At 36.4% G+C, this 19,758-nt stretch overlaps 1 protein-coding gene and 1 pseudogene across 2 annotated transcripts; both read right to left on the bottom strand.

Moving 5' to 3' along the window:
- Window positions 1-553: 553 nt before the first annotated feature.
- Window positions 554-2,789, bottom strand: LOC120162627 (probable lysophospholipase BODYGUARD 4). Of its 2 annotated transcripts, none has more exons than XM_039172739.1 (4): window positions 2,345-2,789; window positions 1,373-1,704; window positions 1,072-1,274; window positions 554-978 (listed from the first exon to the last, which is right to left on the bottom strand). In XM_039172739.1, exons 1-4 carry the CDS (start codon window positions 2,727-2,729, stop codon window positions 660-662), a joined length of 1,239 nt encoding a protein of 412 aa, XP_039028670.1. In that variant the 5' UTR covers window positions 2,730-2,789; the 3' UTR covers window positions 554-659. The 2 variants fall into 2 exon arrangements, with proteins under 2 accessions (XP_039028670.1, XP_039028668.1); XM_039172737.1 differs by having other exon boundaries at window positions 555-978; window positions 2,342-2,784.
- Window positions 2,790-3,494: 705 nt separating this feature from the next.
- On the bottom strand, window positions 3,495-8,896 carry LOC120162722 (annotated as a pseudogene).
- Window positions 8,897-19,758: the final 10,862 nt, after the last annotated feature.

The following is a 19,758-nucleotide window of genomic DNA, read 5'->3' as shown; positions in this document are numbered from 1 at the left end:
TTTCCGCCTACAATGGTTTATTTTCAGCATTTGTGTTTAATATATATTTGTATAATTAATTTTTTATTTATATTTAATATTCATATAATAAAACCCCAAACTTTCTGTTTTTTTTTCTCCAAAGGGGTATTTATGTCCATAAATTTCACACCAAATAATCAATTTAACTCGTATACGAAAAGCACACTCAATTTACTCTTTTAAATCATGAATTGAATTATTTTGGCGATTTGATTAATTTTAATGGTTATTATATTAGTGTAATTGTTAACGATGCTAATACGACAATCCGCAATGTTAATGTGATAGTTTACATTGAGTCATGACTTAATAGGCTCTGAATGACCATAAGCATATAATAGGCAAAATAGTTGAGCTATTAAAAAACGATGAGCTATATGATTACCATTCAACTAACTATCAATACGCACAGTGTGAAGCCCTAAGATAAAACCACATATTAAAAATAAAATAATAATGAAATAGCAAATTTGTGGTATAACCTCTAATTCTTTTATTATTGAGGTCAATTTGTACATTAAAAAAAACCCTTTGATTCTCAAGTCCGGATAACGTGATAGCAAAATTTGTGGTACTGGTACAGCCTTTGGCTAGCAATTATTAAACAGTGGGGACAACTTTTAAATGATACAGTTGTGTTAGGATACCCATATATGTTGTAAACTCTTAGCAAAATCCTTGGCTCTATTCAAAACTACAGATTTATGATCCGCATTTTGAACAATATTGAGTTCCACTAATTCTGGGAACTTCATCTTCATGTTCTTGCTGCACTCCAAAGGTACTTCCATGTCCTCATCACCATGGATGATGCATACCTTTACAGATTTTGATTTGTTCAAAATTTCCAGATGTTCATCCGTCAAAGTTGCTCCCCCGCATATCGTATTATGCATGTTATGCCATGCTGAATGATGTGTGTGCCTTGTCAAGTCCATTTCCATGAAATTCAGTTCCCTATGCATTTGGTAAAATAACAGATAAACATGTTAGTCGAAATTTTCATTAAAAAAGTTTATCTTTGTTTCAAAATAGTGAAAGGAATTATACCTCCGAAGAGTGAATAGCTTGAGAATCATCTCCCATGTCCGATGATTCCGACAAAACAGGAAACAGAAACATCTCCCGACATGTTCGTACCACGACATAACGGATTTGCCGAATGCTAACGGTGGCCACAGTGTCTTTCCAGCAAGTTTGTTGAGCACCATTAGTGAAGTTCTTGTGACATCTTCTGCAGAAGGGAAGTATGGCTAATTGCAGAAGCACATAAAAACAAACAGAGTAAGAGAAACAACATTCCCTTTTATCATGAAATCACGTATTCGAAAATGAAGGTATAGCCACTCACAGGTGCAACAAGAGTCACTGATTTGACGAAGTTGGGGTATTTAGCAGCTAAGGTCAAAGCAACTATGCAACCCATGGAATGAGCCACCAAATGGAAAGAATTGAATTGGAATGGGGAGATCACGGATTTGTCAATCATTTCAACATGATCAAGCAACGTGTACTTACATTCATTTGGCTTCGGACTTCTTCCAAATCCCAGAAGATCAACGGCGAATAGCCTGTAATGACCCTTTAACGATTCAGATAGGTGGCTGAAAACTGTTTCTGTCCAAAATGAAGAAGATGAAAGGAACCCGTGCAAAAATATCACACTTTCAGCTGCCTCATCTCCTGTCAAATAAAAATATTGGTACCAAAATTACTTAGATTTCTGATTTTGAGTTTTGTTTGACTCGAGAATAAGTGTATAAATGAACAAAGAGTTTAATAAATTGTTCATATAACATTCGTTAATGTTTGTTTATAAGTTAAATAAATGATGAACAAAATTTGTATATTTATTTAATAAACAAAAAAACAAGAAGAAAAGTGTAATTAGTTCGTTTATATTTACAAACAAGCTCGTTTATCTGATTTTATTTTTTTATATATACTTTAAATATTGGCGATGATAAAGACTAAATTAAATACAAAATGAATTTTAGAGTCCAAAATATAAAGCCTAAGTAGTTTAAGGACTACTATATAATTTTACCATTTTTCTTTGACTCATAAATAAAAGAATAAAAAATGACACGAAACAAACATTTTTACAAATCCTAAACAGATATGTACAAGAATACTAAATAAAATGAACATGTTAAACGAACCAAAGACTAACATCATAATTACGAAAAATATATTAAAATTTTAAATAAATACAAATCAACGTGAATATCTTTATTAAAAATAAATATATGAACGAGAATATAACTTTAATCATTCAAGTTAAATTGGTTTATACCCTAACTCGAGTATAAAAGAAATTTACCTTGTGGAAAATGTTTGGCAACAACGTGAAGCTTGTGAGTATGGCCTTCCTTTGTCCACGAAACACAAGAGTTGCATCCACAATCAGACCATCGATTCACCGCCAAACTTCCATTGATGCTACCATCATCCTTCTTCTTTCCGTATATTTTCCATTTCCTTGCAAAACCAAGAAACCCCGTTTTTCTCCTCCCATACAAACTCTCCGATAACGTTTTCTCTCCGTCGTTCCCGCAGTAACATGGATTGCGGGCTTCACCTTCGAAGAACTCATCGACTAACTTGAAAACCAGACAAAGAACGGCGTCAAGAAAGTCCAGGAAAAGAAAGACGACACAGGTGACGGAATCGAGGAGGGTTTTACCACACTTGCGTTGCGTGTCCATTTTGCTGCCAAATTTTCAGCAGACATTGATAAGGAAATGCAAGGAAAGTGGTATAAACAGAAGTGAGACAGATGAAAGAAACAAATTGTGGACAGCCTGAGGATTGGACAGGAAAATTACATATGGAGATAAGATGAATGTCGACGTAGCTGCTAGATGTGCCTGGAAATACTCTTTCCAAGAGAAAAGTATTTTAGACTTTGAGGGTCCCAACAAAACTATCATTATGACTATTGACTATTCATTTCAAATTAAATATTGTTGAAAAAGTTTTATCTATTTTTTTTTTAAATTATAATAATAATATTTTATATTTTATTAAGGGTAGACTATACCTTATAGTCGCTGAAAATTTAGGTCTTTCACTTGGATTACTAAAATTTTGGTGACCAAAGTGAAAGAGACTTGAAAGTTTAGTGACCACCAATATAGTTTACCTTTTATTGATTTAAATCTGTTAACCTATTTTTGCTCGAGTTATGCTTAAATTTAGTTTCAAGACGAAAATGAAAGCAAGTCTAGTTTAGACATGTTAGGTTAAAATTGGTAAATTCGAGTTTCAATTTTTGATTTTGATGTTGATTTTTAATTCTCAGCTAATAATATATCATTAGTCACGTATAGTGTGAGCCAAATAGCAGAACATCGAAAAGAAAGGAAGCTTCTACTTCAACATCTCTTCCTCATGCATCATTTTATGACAAATTATGCATTTAGCTCATGTCTCGTAGCTTTTCATCTACTAATCCCACCTAACAGATCATATGCTGCATCAGTAGCATTATTTACGAGGCACATTCATTGCTAATCTAAAACAGCCAAACTTGAAACTCAAACCTATTTTATATACAAGATTTTGATCTTTCTCTATTGACCAAAAATTTTAAATATGAAATGCAAATGTCTTTTCCACCGGTCTTTTACATGATTATGATTTTATCATCTGGACCGGAAATTTGCACTCCTATTACCCGAAAAAGGAAAAGCCTGTCGTCGTCTAGCTTGAGGAAATCGTTTCTTCCCAACGTCTATTTGCGGCAGCCAAACTTCTTCTTACGAGCTGAGTTTACTCGGCTTCCTGATTCTTCGTCTGCATCTTCTCCAAATTTTAACTGTTTCCTGGCTGCTTCATAATCAAAGCTGCGATTTGGTTTCTTCAGAATCCGAACAGTTGCTCCAGTAGCCTACACAGGGAACAGATATTTTAGCCAGCAGCTATGAAACAGAATATAGTTTGCAATGCAACTATGAAAGATTAACTTACAACCTTAGGCGAAGGTGGACTCCGCCCTGAAACGGCAAAACTTCCTCTCACAGACATTGAGATATCATTCAAATCTGGCTCCATATGACACCTTTTTTGTTTTTTGTCCGTGTCAAATCCAGATATACTGCTTCCTGTCTTTAACCATGCTTTACGTGGAGGAGACACAGGCTGTGCACTTTTCCCATCAGGTCCCCTGATGCCACCGTCTATCTTTTCTGTTCTATCATTTGTAATCTTCAAGTTTGCTCCGCCATTAGCTGCTGCATTTTCTTCCGAGGCCTGCACAACAGAAATCTTACAGTCATCAAACAGTAAAAAAATAATTACACATTTTTTCAACCCATTGTCAGTATTGAAACAAACAGCAATGAGGAAGCTGCACAAAGAAAAGTGCAAATGAACACTTTTTCAACCCATGCTTGAAACTAACATAGATTTCTAATGCCAATTCAATAAGAGTTTACCAAATTTCATAGAACTGAACCAATTAACCAGCATATCATTTACTTTTGTACTTCCAATTGATAAACTGTATGATGAACATTATGACTTGACTTGAATGTTGTTACCATATGACAAGCATACCACAATTCATGATGCTATTTTTATTTTTAGATGATCACAAGCCATTTGGGAAATGAAAAGAAAAATGAGATATCAAAATAAATTTAACCAACAAAATACATTAACAACACATCAATATTAGGATTATCGAATCAGCATAATAACTCTTACGTGTAGCACACGCCCCATTTTAAGTTGTTCAGCAGCAGCTTCAAATAAGACAGCATTCTGCATAGAATGCTTGATGATGCTAACAACTGCACCGAGATTTCGCTCCACATATAGGTGTTTAGATTTCAACAGTCGACGTAACTTGCCAGCCGTTACAGGCATCTGCTTAGCTTTTTGCAGTAAGAAAAGTGGAACTAGTAAAAACAGACAAGTAGTAGAAAAAAAGGATATGCGATGGAAACTGATAAAACTTGAGGAGTTCATACCAATTTCAATAAGTATTTTGTTCGGCAATACATAGCCAGTACTTTCATCCTCTGAACGTGCAATACGGTCTCGCCATTCACAAAGTGCCTGCAAGCCATTTAAGTGCAACTTATAAGCCAAAGAGATGGACATCATCCACCTAAATTTCAAAGTCAGGCTTCACATCAAATACATATATCAAAACTAAAACTGAAATTGGCTATATCTTGTGGTTTACCAGCCGATCTATTTGTTATTTTAAGAGAAAACAAAAAAGGCCACATAATATGAAAACAACACAACTTACAGAGACAATTGCTAACTGCCCGGCATGGAAACCAGCCGCATGCAACCTATATCAAGTAGAAGAGAATAAATGGCATAATTTTGGTCTGGGTTAACATGACACATTTAAACATTCATGGAATCATGCACTGTGTAGTCTCAGCAATTAACAAACCCATATATGTGGAGATATGAATTCTCTGTCATCAGCTCTTTCTCATACAGTTGCATGCATACATCAGAACTACGCTTGTAGACCTGCTAGTAGGAAAACCTTTTCCAGTAAGATAACGGTCAAAATAAATACCGGAAAGCAATAAAGTTCTCAATTCATACATCCATGTAAATTTATTTGAAAAATAGGAGAACCAATGACCAAGAAGCTAATTTCAAGGGGGGAAATCAACAAAATTACACATACATTAAATATTTTGAATACATAGCCTCAGCTGTAGATTATGCATTGAAGCTTGAACAAAATAGAATGTCAAAAGCCAGAGGAATATGTAAAGGAGCACAACACTTCTACGAATTTAACTATGATTAAAGACTATTGAAATCCCTCATCTCCAAGAAGGGTCAGCACTATGATATGACAAGCTATGGTGAATGTAGAAAATGATGTGAATTATGATTCATAGCTTCGTACCTCTACCAAAGGAGCATCACACTGTTCAGGTTCCATAGGTATTGATAACAATTTGATTCTCATTAAATCATAAATGTACAGCAAATAGTGTGTGTCTTCTCTAGCATATCTGTCATCACAAAACATATAATAAAAGCAAAGCAATTAGGAGACGTAAAACAATGAAAGTTTCCTCCTCAATAACTACATTAACAGAACCTTTAAACTTTTTTCTTCGAGCCTAGAGAGAATTGTATGTTAGTGTCAGAAGTACAATCATAAATAAAATGCAAAGTGTTTTTACTTCATATTGATGAAAAAAATTGAAACTAGCTACTATTTACAGCTTATTCAATTGTCTAGTTTTTTCTCATAAAAACAAGAAAAATGGCATTAATGCTGATATTGCAGATTAGATGGTTATTTTTTCCCTATTAAAATGAACAATGACTGAAACAGAGAAGAAAAAAGATGCAGGTTATAAAAATAATGTGACCTGAGCATTACAGCAGGAAGAGGACGCAATCTCCAATCTGCATTTTGATATCTGCAAGGAATTACTATGGTAATCAACTTTAAGGAAGATACACCAGACAATGGTTAAAGTATAATGAAGAAGAAGATAAAACAAATTAAACAAAAACCTATCTTTGTTGGCAGCAATTCCACAAAAGTGTTGCAGAAGATGCTCCAAACTATTCTTTCCAATTTCAAGACCCTTGACCTGAGTACCACGCAAAAGCATAAGTCAACAAATTGGTAGGTATCCAACACAATTTTCACTTCAATTCAGGCAAGTATTTCATGTATATCTAATTGCACTCAAAACTATGCCTAAGCATTTCCATCAAGACGATGGCATTTAAAGTACAGTAATTAGGCTCTTTAATATGCAGTAAGCAGTAACATTCCCAAGCCTATAATATATTTAACATCTTCAATGAGTTCCAATGAGATTAGCATCTTCTTAATCATTCAAAATTTGTGTTAATAAACCACAAGTCCAGTTGTCATGTAGTCTGAGATACCAATTTCCTTCCCCCTAATTTATTGATAAGTGCTAACTAACCCCAATAATAGTTCATAGAAAAACCAAAAGTTTAACAGAAAATTATCAAATTAAATCCTCAAGTTCAGATAAGTGACAAGTTGACAGTACAAACCTGTCCAGTGTCAAAGAGGTTGCATATATATATGCCAAAGTCCCGCTGAAGCCAACACAATATCGCGGTCTGCTCCATGCATAACCTATGTGAATTAAGGATGTCAAAAGAATGCAGGAGGACAAATAAGAAAAAAAAAGTTGCAGCCATCAAAGAGGCCAACCTTCTTCTTGGTGGGATCCTTGAATACTTCCCTAAGATATGGACCAACATGAATTCTTAACTTCAATGTATCGACAATAAAATCCTCGGTTCTCGTGGAGATTTGCATCAAGCAAGTCAATCCTTGGAAAGATCGATATTGGTTATGCTCCAAATCAACCTGAGAATAATTACAAAGAAATTAAACTACATACAAAGAATTAACATGTTACCATAATATTCTCTTTTTTTTAAAAAAAAAATCTTATGTTTGATGCATAAAAAGTCGCATCAAATTGGTAGCCCGGTTATCAGAGATACATACACTCTCTTCATACCAGGAAAACACTTCATTCTGTCTTAACGCTTACCATGTTGTTAAATTGGAATGAGCATTATCAAATAAATTAATATTAGAAGTTCTCAGATTTTACCGCAAATTCATTCACACTGCTTAATTTGGCTGCTAACTTCTTCAAATCTTTTACTTCCTCCACCAGCTTGAATGGGGTAGACTCAATCGAAGGTAGCTGTACAGGCTCAATATCTGCCATATCTTTATCAACAAAATCCATAACAGACAGCTTCTCCTGAAAAAAAGCAAAACAGAAAGTTTTCTTCTTTTATAAGCAGGCACCACAAATTTATTGGAGATAATTAGCTAATTGCACAGAAGCTATTGTTGAACACAATTGGATGTGTGAGACTGATTTATAACAAAGAGCTAGAGTGAATCTTTTATCACATCCATATATAAAATTGTTAATAATGCCGCTCTTAACAATTGTGGCCCTCCATCTTCCAGTTACTATTAGTAACACCACAATTAGCATAACCCTGAAAATGCATTCCTACAAACCAATGCAAGGTGCTTCAACTTTAAAGAACTTTCAAAGATCGCCCTATTCATCTATCTTGTCTCCATGGGAATCATTTCTGACTATGAAAGCATTCAAAAAGCTATATTTATCAGTCCTGGTAATTCTAGCACAGAAATTCATGCCACACATACAAATGTATTACCACCAAAAGCTAATATACGCCAGTAATGCCAATAGATATCATTCCACCTATATCCAACTTTAATATATCCAATAAAATTCCCCCAACTTCAACCCTCAGTAAAGCTATCCAAACAAAAAACAACAGTGCTATAAATGCGAATAGAAAACAATTATACATCAAAAAGTTGACTGATCCCATAATTTTTTTTAAATGATAAATTAAACAAGAAGAGAAAAAAACGAACCAGTGGGTGAACAAAACGTTGCCCATCCTCACTCCTTTGCAAGCAAACATGATCAAAAGGCTTATTCGAATTATTCACAAGTATATTATACTCTTCCTGCGGCTTCGGTATTGTTGGTATATGAAATGGCACCTTTGCTTTCCCCGTCATCCCGGTAGCAGGCAACGCCCGTTTCTTCACCTTAACCCCAGAAGAACTCGGAGACCCACCTTCTGAGTCACCAACCGAGTCACTCATTAACCCACCATCCCCTTTCTTCTGTTTCTTCCCGAAAACCAATTGAACCCCATCAATGTCCTGATCCGACCCGACAATCCTACCCGTTTCCTCTCGTTTATTTCGGATATTTCGAAATTCATCAACGGAAACGTCAACCCGTTCCATGATTTCGTCGTTGACAAGGAGCCAAGCGTCGGCTACACTTTGAACGTTGTTAGGGAATTCGATCGGTTTTTTCGAGGCACAATGTCATAGTAGCCGATGATCCATGGATTCAAGCAAAGAAGCGGGTATTTGATCAATGGGGAGCTTGAAATCGTTGAAGAATGAAGTCTGGATGGGAAGGGAGGTTGGGGAAGAAGAAGTGTTGTAACAGAGCGTGCATGCGTTGAAGGTTCAGACGATGATTCTATGGCAATGGGAGCATTGTCGACGTTCATGGTTTAAGGGTTTTCGGTGGAGAAGGGTGAGGGGTTTAGGGCAGTTTTCACTCTTCAATCATTTCCATTGAAGAGGAAGAAATGAGGGAAATGAAGTTTATGGAAGAAACTGTAACAGAGACAATTGCTATATTGTGGGTTGAGATACTAGAATTCGACACTTGTTTATGTAAGAATAATGTCGGTTTTGTTAAATAGTAATTGTATTCCAACAATTCCTTGTTTTGTTTTAACATATTGTCCACTTTCTGCTCATATCTTCCTGTTGCCATATATTATAACTCTACATTGATCATCATATAATACATTTATCTTTCCATGGGGTAAAAGGAAAGAAAAAAACAACAATATTATATTCCTTAAGAAACTGTCTAAAATTATGGTATTTAATAAAATAACTCGTTTTTTAATTGAAATGCTACCTAAAAAGTAACTAAATGGAAAGGTAATGTATATATTTTTAAAAAATAAACAACAATCCAATGCTTGGCTTCTAAATAATCTCAGTGACCGAAAATGCCTTATAATATACGATTTTAACCAACTTTTTTTTTGAATTTGCCAAAATGACTAACAAATTCGCAACGCGAACTCCAATTTCGCAACCCAGTTTCCAATTTCGCAACGCGAATATGTAAATCGCAACACAGAAGTCAAATTCGCAACGCGAAATTTCAAATTCGCATCTAGATTTTCAAATTCGCAACACGAATTTAATTTCGCAACACAAATGTTTTGGGTATATACCAACGCAGCAATAACAACTCATAACCTAAATCCCTAAATCGCAACTCATTCCATCTCCATCTATCACTCTCTCCGACGACATCCGTTCCTATATTCAACGACATCCTTCCTCATCTCTAATTTTTTTTTACATAATTTTATTTCTATATAATTTTTCAATGATTTTTCTCCCAAATTATCAACTATCAACTTAATAAAGGTATGTTTTTCTCTAAGTTAGTGATGATATGTAGTTTATAGCTCGCTTGTTTAGTAAATTAATTTACAATTTTGTAGAATGAAATCATCTAATGTTGATCATGTTTGGATAGATTTGTGTTTTGGAGGGTTATGGGAGAATGTTCATGGTGTTTTACAATATGTGTCTTTACCTATGATTCTTCAACTAAAACTGTCATTAAAAAAGTTAACTTATGAAACTCTAATGTTATATGTTGCAAAGAAATTGAATTTAGAGCCTCTAAGTGGATTTAGGCTATCTTATCAGAGAAAATATAAAGTTTATTTGTTAACCGACAATGAAGATGTTGAACGATTCATTGCTTACATTAGTGTTTCGCAAGAAGATGATGTTACATTGTATGTTGTTGAACCTAAAAGTAGTGAAGTTGGGTTAGTAGCGCGTAGTAATCAACTAAGTTCTTCAACCCCAGTTTATGGTGCTCACAATGTACAACGTTGTTATCAACCTCAAAATTTAATGGTTCCACCACAATTTCATCACCAAGAAAATTTTGTTTCACCACATTTCCAATACCAAACACAATCTCAAAACCCACAACCTTTTCCTAATCCAAATCCCAATCAACTTTCAGCAGCAAATTTTAGTTTTCGTATTGACCAGTTAGACGATTATGAGCTAACAGAAAAAATTGTAAAATACTAGTCAGTATTCGAAATTTGATCTTGGTCAATACCCGGACTTTGATCTTGGTCAATACTCGGATTTTGATGATGTGATGGAAGAAGAAACAGACCCTGCATGTAATAATTTTGATATTGGTCAATACCCGAATTTTGATGATGAAACAGCCGCTGCCGAGAAAGATGTTGTTGATGATAATGAGGAGGAAGTTACGACTGTGAATGAACATGTTGAACATCCATTCTGTAATTCATATAACCCTGAAGAAGAAAAAGAAGAAGAAGAAGTCCCCGAAGAAAAGAAAAAGAAGAAAATGCCACGGGAGTATAACTGGAATATGCCAGAATTACTTCAGATACCGGAAGAAGAGTTGGTAAAGATAGCAGTTGATTATTACACAAAAGTTATTCGTATCAAGAAAGATGATTGTTTTGATACAAAGGAAGACTTGAAGATAGCTTTGTATATGAAATGTGTGGAAGATGGCTATCAACTAAAAGTTAACAAATCAAGCAAAGATCGTTTCAAAACAAAGTGTATGATTGACAAAAACTGTACGTGGCATATGATTGCAAAGAGGATAAAAGATTGCAAAATGTTTCAAGTTAGGACTTTTATTGATAAACATACATGTTCAAGAACCCAAGTTTTTCCTCACCATAGACAGACAAACAAAAAGGTGTTGGGTGGTTTTCTGGCTGAGTTAATGTTTTTGAATGGAAGGGTATATCGGGGACATGAAATTATGACTGACATGAATGCTCGGTTCAAGATTAGTATCTCATATTCTCAAGCTTGGAGAGCCAAATGTTATGCCTTGGAATTGTTGAGGGGGTCGCCAGAAGCATCGTTTGCCCAACTGCCGGCTTATTGTCACAATTTAAAGCTGAAAAATCCTGGGTCGGTAACTCATATCAAAACAGATAGAGATGGATGCTTTGAGTTGTTGTTTATCGCCATTGGTGCCGCGGTTAGTAAATAATTATAATTTTGTTAACTCATTTTTGTTAGTTGCATGCATTTCACATTTAAATGATTATATTTCTTGTGTATATGATTTTGTAGTTTCGTTCGTTTATTACTTGCATGCACCCAGTTATTATAGTTGACGGAGCACATTTGAAAGGTCGATACCTTGGAGTAAACTTATTAGCAGTAGCTATGGATGCTAACAATGGGATGCTGTCAATATGTTGAGTTAATCGATTGACGAATATGGCCAAGAGGGGGTGAATTGGCAATTAAAATTTTGGTGGAAGCTTTTGCAGAAAATTGAAAGAAATTTGTACAGCGATTTAAAGTGGTTTGACTTTCTCAACCAAAGTCTACGTCCACTACCTTAGCTATCCACACTAAGGATTTTCCACAAATTCACTAATTTGTCTTTCTTTAGAGGACAAAGAGTAACCTTACAAACCCTCAAGAATTATACCCCAAATTCTTGAGAAAACTCTCTCCCAAAGAGAACAATACAAATTTGCAAACTTACAAGGAAATTCTCACAAGGTAGATTGTTTGCACAATTCTAGAACAAAGAAAAGAACACTCAAGAATGAATACAATTGAGCACAATAAGTGTTCTTGAAAGCAAAATGAATATAATTGAGCACAATAAGTGTTCTTGAAAGCAAAATGAATATTGAATGAAAAATAGGCTTGAAATAATCAAACTTGAGGTTTGATGTTTTCTCTTTGATTCTCTCTTGATTCTAGTTGGTTGATGTTTCTTGTTATTGATCAATGGCTTCTAAGCTTGCTTAAATACACCTTGGATCACTTTTGAACGTTGTGGATGATTAGTGGAGTCAATAGAGCCGTTTAAGTGTGAAAACAATTAATAAAATCAGTTGGGAGTGTCTCATACATCGATGCATACTCTAGCTGCATCGGTGCATCAAGTGTAAAATTCAAATATTTTGACCGTTGGACTCTCAGTGCATCGGGTGCACTAAGAGTGCATCGATGCATAAAATGCATTCGATGTTTTGAAAAATCCTGAGTGCATCGATGCATGGTATGTGCATTGATGCATCAAATGCATTCGATGTTTTTATAAAACCCTGAGTGCATCGATGCATGGTGTAGATGCTTAATTTGTCTGGGCCTATATCATGGGCAAATGAAAGTAGTTTTTGGGAGTTGAAAACCAAAAAAAAAACGTGGAGGGTCAGTTTTATTGGAATTAACTGCCATTGGAATAAAGGGGGGGAAAACAGTGAAAAGAAAACCAACGGAAAAACACAAAGAAAGGAGGAAAACGACCAAAAACGAGGGGGAAGCAGAAAATCGGACTAACTATCAGTGATTTTCCAGTACCGAGAGAATACGAAAGGAAATCACAGTGTAATCATACAATTCAAAAATAGATAAAGCAATAAAGGTACATTTCTCCTAGGGGTTCTTCTCCAATTTTCTTAGTTTTCCAGTTCGTTCTTTCGTTTTATGCATGTGTGATTGTTTTTTAAAATTAAAATGTTGAAAGGGATTGGGACTTACTTATACTGCTCGAGCATAAAAAAGGAAGGAGTCTCGTCGGGCTTCATTTGTTCACTGTGTGGGTTTAGTAGTCAATAAAAAGTGTGAGATTTAGTTTAATAATACCAAAATAAAGAAAATAAAGAAAGGAAGCAAGGCAGTACCTTAGGATTGAGCAGTAGAGATCAGAGTGTAAGGGTCTCGGGGTTGGGAGTTTAGGTTTGTTTGAGGTTTGTCTAACTGTCGAGATTAGTGACTAGGGTAGATTTAATCTTCATCGGAGCATGCGATGGCTTTGTGTGGTCGTGGGTTCGTAGGAGAGGGTGAGAGGCTCGGCGGCGTTCATGGATCGAAGGTAGGTCTAAGGATTTTGGCCCTCGGCTAGAGTTGTTTACGGCTAAACCCTCGTCGGGTTTAGATGGTGTTCTCACCGGAGTCGAGCGAGCAGAGAGGGTCGTGTGTGAGGAAGAAGGAGAGTTAGGCAGTTGAGAGTGATAGAGAACGGCGAGGAATTTGTTGGGTTAGATATTAGGGTTGTGTCTAAAGGTTAAACGCCGTCGTTTCAGCCGATACTTTCTTAGTTTCTATTTCTGACCCAGTATTATGCGCGCATTCCATTTCGGTCCCCAAAATCAGGCATTTCGAGCTTTATTGTTATTTTAATATGGTCTCTTAATTTTAAACGTTTTATATCTTAGCCCAGAATCATGTTAGAGCCATTTTCGTACTGTTTTTACCTTGGTTGTGTAATTTACGGAACTTTTATTTTGGTCCTTGAACGAATCTTTTGCACCTTATTAATTTTGTCTTCATATTTATGAGCGCTTTTCATTTTAGTCCTGAAATGTTTTTATGTTTTATTTTTGAAATGTAATTTGTAATTTTGGTTGTTTGACCATTTAGTCACTTAGCATGTTTTTTAATTTAATAGTTAATTCCTATTTTGCATGCTTAGTTTAATTTATTTATTATGGTCCTTCATGGTAAGTTTGAATGTGAAGTCGAGTTATTAATAGTATGTTTTATTGTATATATTTTATTCTAATGTATGTCAATGTCGTAAATACATGTTTTTTTAGATTTAGAAGTTTGTTTGAGTGCATGGCATATTTTAATTAGTTTTTGCATGACATTATTTTGCATAATATACATGATAATCTCATTTGCATAACTCGACATATTGCATAATTAGATTAAGGGTAATGCCCTTTTAATTTAAAATTATTGTAAGTGGGCAGTCATAACTGATTGAGGTCCGCTTTAATGATTTTAAATTAAAAGTGTATCCCGAAAGTGAAACCAAAAAATTTGATTCGTCACCTAAAATTTGGGAACGAAAGAAAAAGAAATGTTCGTTTATTTAAATATATCGAGAAAAGGTTGTTATATCTTTAAGATCTGGTCTCGATATTTGTAGATAATCGAACATTCTTTATCTTTCTAAAACGACTTGGTAATTTTAATTTAATTATTTTGAGTGCTTTTGAATGTTTTAAATTTACATTTTTATTTCATGGGATCAAAAATCAAAATAAATTCGAATTTGTAAAGTTCATTGCAAGGACATTAATTAATCGACTAGGTACCGATTTAGGGCGTTGTGGGGGTGCTAATCCTTCCCCACACGTAACCGACTCCCGAACTCGGATTTTGGTAATGCAGACCTCAATTTGTTGTTTTAATTAAAATTAATTTTTATTTAAAATGACAAAGCATTTTTGGGTGCCCAATCACACCCTAATCAAAGATTGGTGGCGACTCTTCAAACCGTATTTTTCGATCGTAAAGGAAATCTAAAATTTTTCAAAACGAGAGGTCTTTTAAATCGCATTTGTTTTTAAATTAAAAAAGAGGATAATTAAGAATTAATGTGGTTTTCAAAATCTCACCTTTTTCAAATCTAAGAAAAAATCGTTTCGACAGCTTGGCGACTCTGCTGGGGACTTTTTTTTAGAGAGTCAAGCCGATAGTCGATTAATTAATTGTCTTTGCAATTGAAAATTACAAATTCGTTTTAATTTGATTTTTGATCCCTTGTTTGGTTTTTAATAAGTTTTGTTTGTATTTTGATTTCTTTAATTTAATTTGATTGACAATTAAATAGTTGTACTGATCTGTTTGTTAATGATTTCAGAATAATTGTGTGTTTTGAGAATTGATTTTGAGTGTTTTTATTGATTGTTTTTCGCTTTTCCTCACACACTGCACAGCTGCATTATCATAACATGAGCTAAAACCCCGCTCTGTCCTATTTAAGTAGGAGTGAGAGACTATGCCCTCGTGTGGTTTTCACCTCCGCATGGGATAGTGGATTGCTCCTGGAGCTCACGCCTTATGGTCCTCGTGATGGTAATCACCTCCGCATGGACATAAGGAGGTGTGTTCCCTCGAAATTGAACTCGATCCCCTAAAGCCTGTGATGGGCCAGGATTGAGGGTTCGGCAACCCAATGGGGCACCGGCAAGGACAATTCGAGAACCTATTACTTTAGAACCTAACCCGGCATATAGTGAACATATAGCCCGAACTTAGGTTGAACCAAACTCGAACCTTAAGAATCCCGTGAAGAGGGTACACAAGGAAAAGTTTTTTTGAGTCATTTATTTTCGTTTTTTCGAATAAATGCATGCGAACTAGATATCATGCGGTTAGGTTTATTTTTGAATAAGCATGCGAATTAGATATCATGCGGTTAGGATTTCTTTTTGTGGATAACAAAGCATGGGGGTAGATATCATGTTAGGTAGGATCTAATAAAGCATGATTGGGTAGCCAGCATGTGGGCAGGATTTTTGAACAAATTATTATCCTGAATTAATTGCTTCATGTTTACTAACCGATCTTTTGTTGTTTTTGCCTTATTTCTTTTCTTTTTTGCATTGCATTGTCCATTACATGGTGTTGATTTGGGGTCGATGTCCATATAGAAGGCCAGTAATATGGAACGAACGGTTCAGAAAGAGGTTGAGGACAATGCAGATGTTCTGAGGTGGTCGGAACAGTCCCAGTTGACCAATGGAGACAGCGTGATGCCTGGATATGTGTCAGAGTTATTTGGTTACACTCACATCAACGTACGTCAGAATGATCTGAGTGAGCTAAGAGAGATATGGGGAAGATGGGAAGCAGCCGATAAGGAGATGTTTTATCAGTTGTACGGCGATATTCCTTATCTTCTGGATGTTCCTATTGACCGAAATCTGTTTAGAGCATTGGCGCAGTTCTGGAATCCGGCTTATAGCTGTTTCACATTTGGTAGGGTGGACCTGACACCAACAATAGAGGAGTATCAAGATTTGGTCCGTTGTCCGAGGTCCCAAATGGATAGAATATATACCAAGCTGCCAGTCACTCCTTCATTTAAGAAAAAATTACTATTGATGACCGGAATGAGTGAAGATTGGGTAGTCAGAAACATTAAGAAGAAGGGAGACAGTGAGTGCATCTCTTGGGCTGCTCTGAAAGAAGTAATGCTCATCATCCTGATAAAAGAAAGAAGCTTGACTTGTTTGCTTTAGGGATTTATGGGCTTGTATTTTTCCAAAAGTGCTAGGATATGTAGACGTATCAGTTGTTGACCTGTTTGAAAGATTAGACAAGCACGTGGATCCTGTTCCAGCTATTCTAGCTGAGACGTTTCGGTCTTTGAGTTCTTGTAGGCGCGAGGGAGAAGGACGCTTTATAGGATGTGCGCCTTTGCTGCTAGTGTGGATTCTGAATCATTTTAAACATGTTGAAAGAGCACCAGGACGAGTGTTTCTAGAGGGGTTTTCGCTTTTGAAATATTTTCTTTCTAAAGAGTGGCCTGGGGGTTTTACTGAAGAAAAATGGATGGTCATCTTCAAGGATATCAGAGACGGAGATATTTTGTGGCGAGCTTCGTGGAATACCTCTTCGGATATACTTTACCGATGTGGAGAGCGAGATTGGGTTCCTTTGTCAGGTATATGGGGTTCTGTTGGGTATGCACCGCTACTAGTTTCCAGACAGTATGGATCGAGGCAGTTCATCCCAGCCACGTGGGACTTGGTAGGATCGGATTTTGCATTCAAAGGAGATCAGTATAAGGTTAAAGTTAAAGGGGTTGCTGAGGCTTGGAAGCAAACTCGTCGTGTGAATCTGTTCACTTATGATCTCGAGTTATCTCAAGAGTACGAGCAGTGGAGAAGCGGTCGAGTAAATGACAATATCCCGATGGTGAATCCTGAAAATATTCAGCCAGTGGAGGAACAGTTGAGAGTGGTGCCATCTCCATTAGAGTTAGCCAAGCGCGATTTCGAAGCAGAACGGAGACAATGGAGAATGACTTTGCAGAAGCTAGAAGATGAAGTGTATCAAAAAGGATTGGAGATTGACATTCAGAAGAGTAAAGCAGATCGAATTGAAAAAGTAGAGAAGCAACTTCGGCTGGATTTTGACGATCTTCAGTCAACTTATCAGCGAATGGTAAAAGCCCAAGTAGGTTCTAGCTCGAGTAAGTCTGTCGAATTGAGGCAAGAGGTGGTGAACCTCAAAAGATTAGCCGAAGAGAGTCAAGAAGAGCTCAAGCAAAGCAGGCACCAAGTTAAGAGTTTATCGAAAGAAAAGGATTCTTTAGAGCAGCGGTTACAAAAGAGTCAAGCCCATAATGAAAAGTTGAAGGAGGAAATTTCAAGTTTAAGGACCGTATTACGACGATACCGAAGCGAGGAAGGTAGCTCGAGCCGTGGGGAGGTTGAAAGTTTGAAGAGACAAGTGAGCGAGCTTGAAGCCATGGTTCAAGAGTTTCAGAGGCAAGCAAGTGAGCTATCGATAGTTCCCTATGATGGGGATATACAGTGGCGTTTTCGATGGGAGCGAGCTCAGGCGAGAGTCAAGAAAAGAGAGGACTTTATTGCTTGTTACCTAGAACACGCGCGGGGAATAGCTCAATATTTGGTCATTTTATCTGAAGAAGCTACTGATGTGACTGAAGAACTGGATCCTGAGGCTGAAGAAAACCAGAAGATTGTAGAGTTACTAGCACATGTACAACAAATAGGAGAGATGGTGTAGATTTATTTGTGATATGTTTCAACTTTGTAATTGAACGTCGTTCTAATATAAAGAGTTGTTCTAAGGAGTCGTTCCGGGATCAACACCCTGCATCCTGCATATGCATTTTTAATGCATTTAATTTTTGCATCGCATTTCATTCATTCATAATCATATGTTTCATATTCATTAATAAATATCAGCGATAACAAAATGACTCTGTGACAGAGTAATACTGGAAAATCCCAAGCATATCTACAGAACCAGGAAGAAAGTTATGGAAGACAAACTTGCCCAAATTGAGAAGGCTCAATCGGAGTTACAAGATAATATCAAGAAAATGCAAGAAGATATGATGAATGCCCAAAATGAGATGTTTGCCAAGTTTGCGAGTATGTTGGATGGAAGAAATCCAGAACATGGGAAAAGCCCTATGCCAGAAGGTGTAGCTGAAGACCCACTTCATCATCCAGGGTTAACCCCAGAACAATCTCAGAATGTTCAAGTGACCCCTGTTCATGTCGGGAATGTGCACATTAATCCAGTCGGTGCTTCTGTTAACGTACAGCCTAGATCTAGTTCGTATCAGGAAGAACATCAATATCATCAAGTTCCGGACCTTGATGAAGAAGCCAAGAAGGACCAAACAATCTGTTGGAAAGAATGGAAGCAGTTAGAAAGAGAGGTCAGAGACATGAAGGAAGATACCAGTGTCTATGGATTCGACGCAAAGGAGTTAAGTCTATTTCCTGATCTGGTCTTACCTCCAAAGTTTAAAGTTCCTGACTTTGAAAAGTTTGATGGTACCAGGTGCCCCTCTGCACATATCACAATGTTTTGTAGGAAGATGACCGGATACATAGGGGACGATCAATTGTTGATACACTGCTTTCAGGAAAGCTTAACTGGCTCGGCAATCCGATGGTATAACCAGCTGAGTAGAGCTAATATTAAATCGTGGAAAGACTTGGCTAAGTCCTTTCTTGAGCAATACAAACATGTGAAGGATGTTAGGCCCAACAGGATGATGTTGCAAGGAATGGAAAAGAAGTCTAACGAGAGTTTTAGACAATATGCTCAAAGATGGAGAGATGTAGCAGTGCAAGTCCACCCGCCATTGGAAGAGGAAGAAACAAATATGCTTTTTGTCAACACCTTAAAGGCTCCTTTTTTCTCGCATCTTATCGGTAATCCTTATCAAAGTTTTGCTGATGTAGTTACGGCGGGAGAAATGATTGAAATGGCTGTTAAGAGTGGGAAGCTCGAGGGAGGAGAGTCTAGTAAGAGGCCACCAACGAGGAAAAAAGAAAACGAAGTTAGTAATGTGAGGCAGTACGATTCTAATAACATCACTGTTTCCCGTCCTCAAGGAGCAGGGTCATCGACACAAAATGACAATAGACAAGGAGCAATGGACCAGAGGAGAGAGAGGCTTCAATTTGACCCCATCTCGATGACTTATAAGGAATTATTTCAGATTTTGTATGTTCGGCATGTGGTTTCGCCGTATCACGTGACACCAATGCAACCTCCTTTTCCCAAATGGTATGATGCTA

Source organism: Hibiscus syriacus, unplaced genomic scaffold (assembly GCF_006381635.1).
Source record: "Hibiscus syriacus cultivar Baekdansim isolate YM2019G1 unplaced genomic scaffold, ASM638163v2 tig00111403_pilon, whole genome shotgun sequence".
NCBI lineage: Eukaryota > Viridiplantae > Streptophyta > Magnoliopsida > Malvales > Malvaceae > Hibiscus > Hibiscus syriacus.
The sequence above is the reverse complement of the archived record's forward strand: the minus strand, read 5'-3'. Positions and strand labels throughout refer to the sequence as shown.

Coding starts and splice junctions, on each gene's coding strand:
- LOC120162627 (XM_039172737.1), bottom strand. CDS start 2,729: ATGGACACGCAACGCAAGTGTGGTAAAACCCTCCTCGATTCCGTCACC. Junction 1,275..1,372: donor CAGTGACTCTTGTTGCACCT/GTGAGTGGCTAT, acceptor TTCTGCAATTAG/CCATACTTCCCTTCTGCAGA. Junction 979..1,071: donor AAGCTATTCACTCTTCGGAG/GTATAATTCCTT, acceptor CCAAATGCATAG/GGAACTGAATTTCATGGAAA.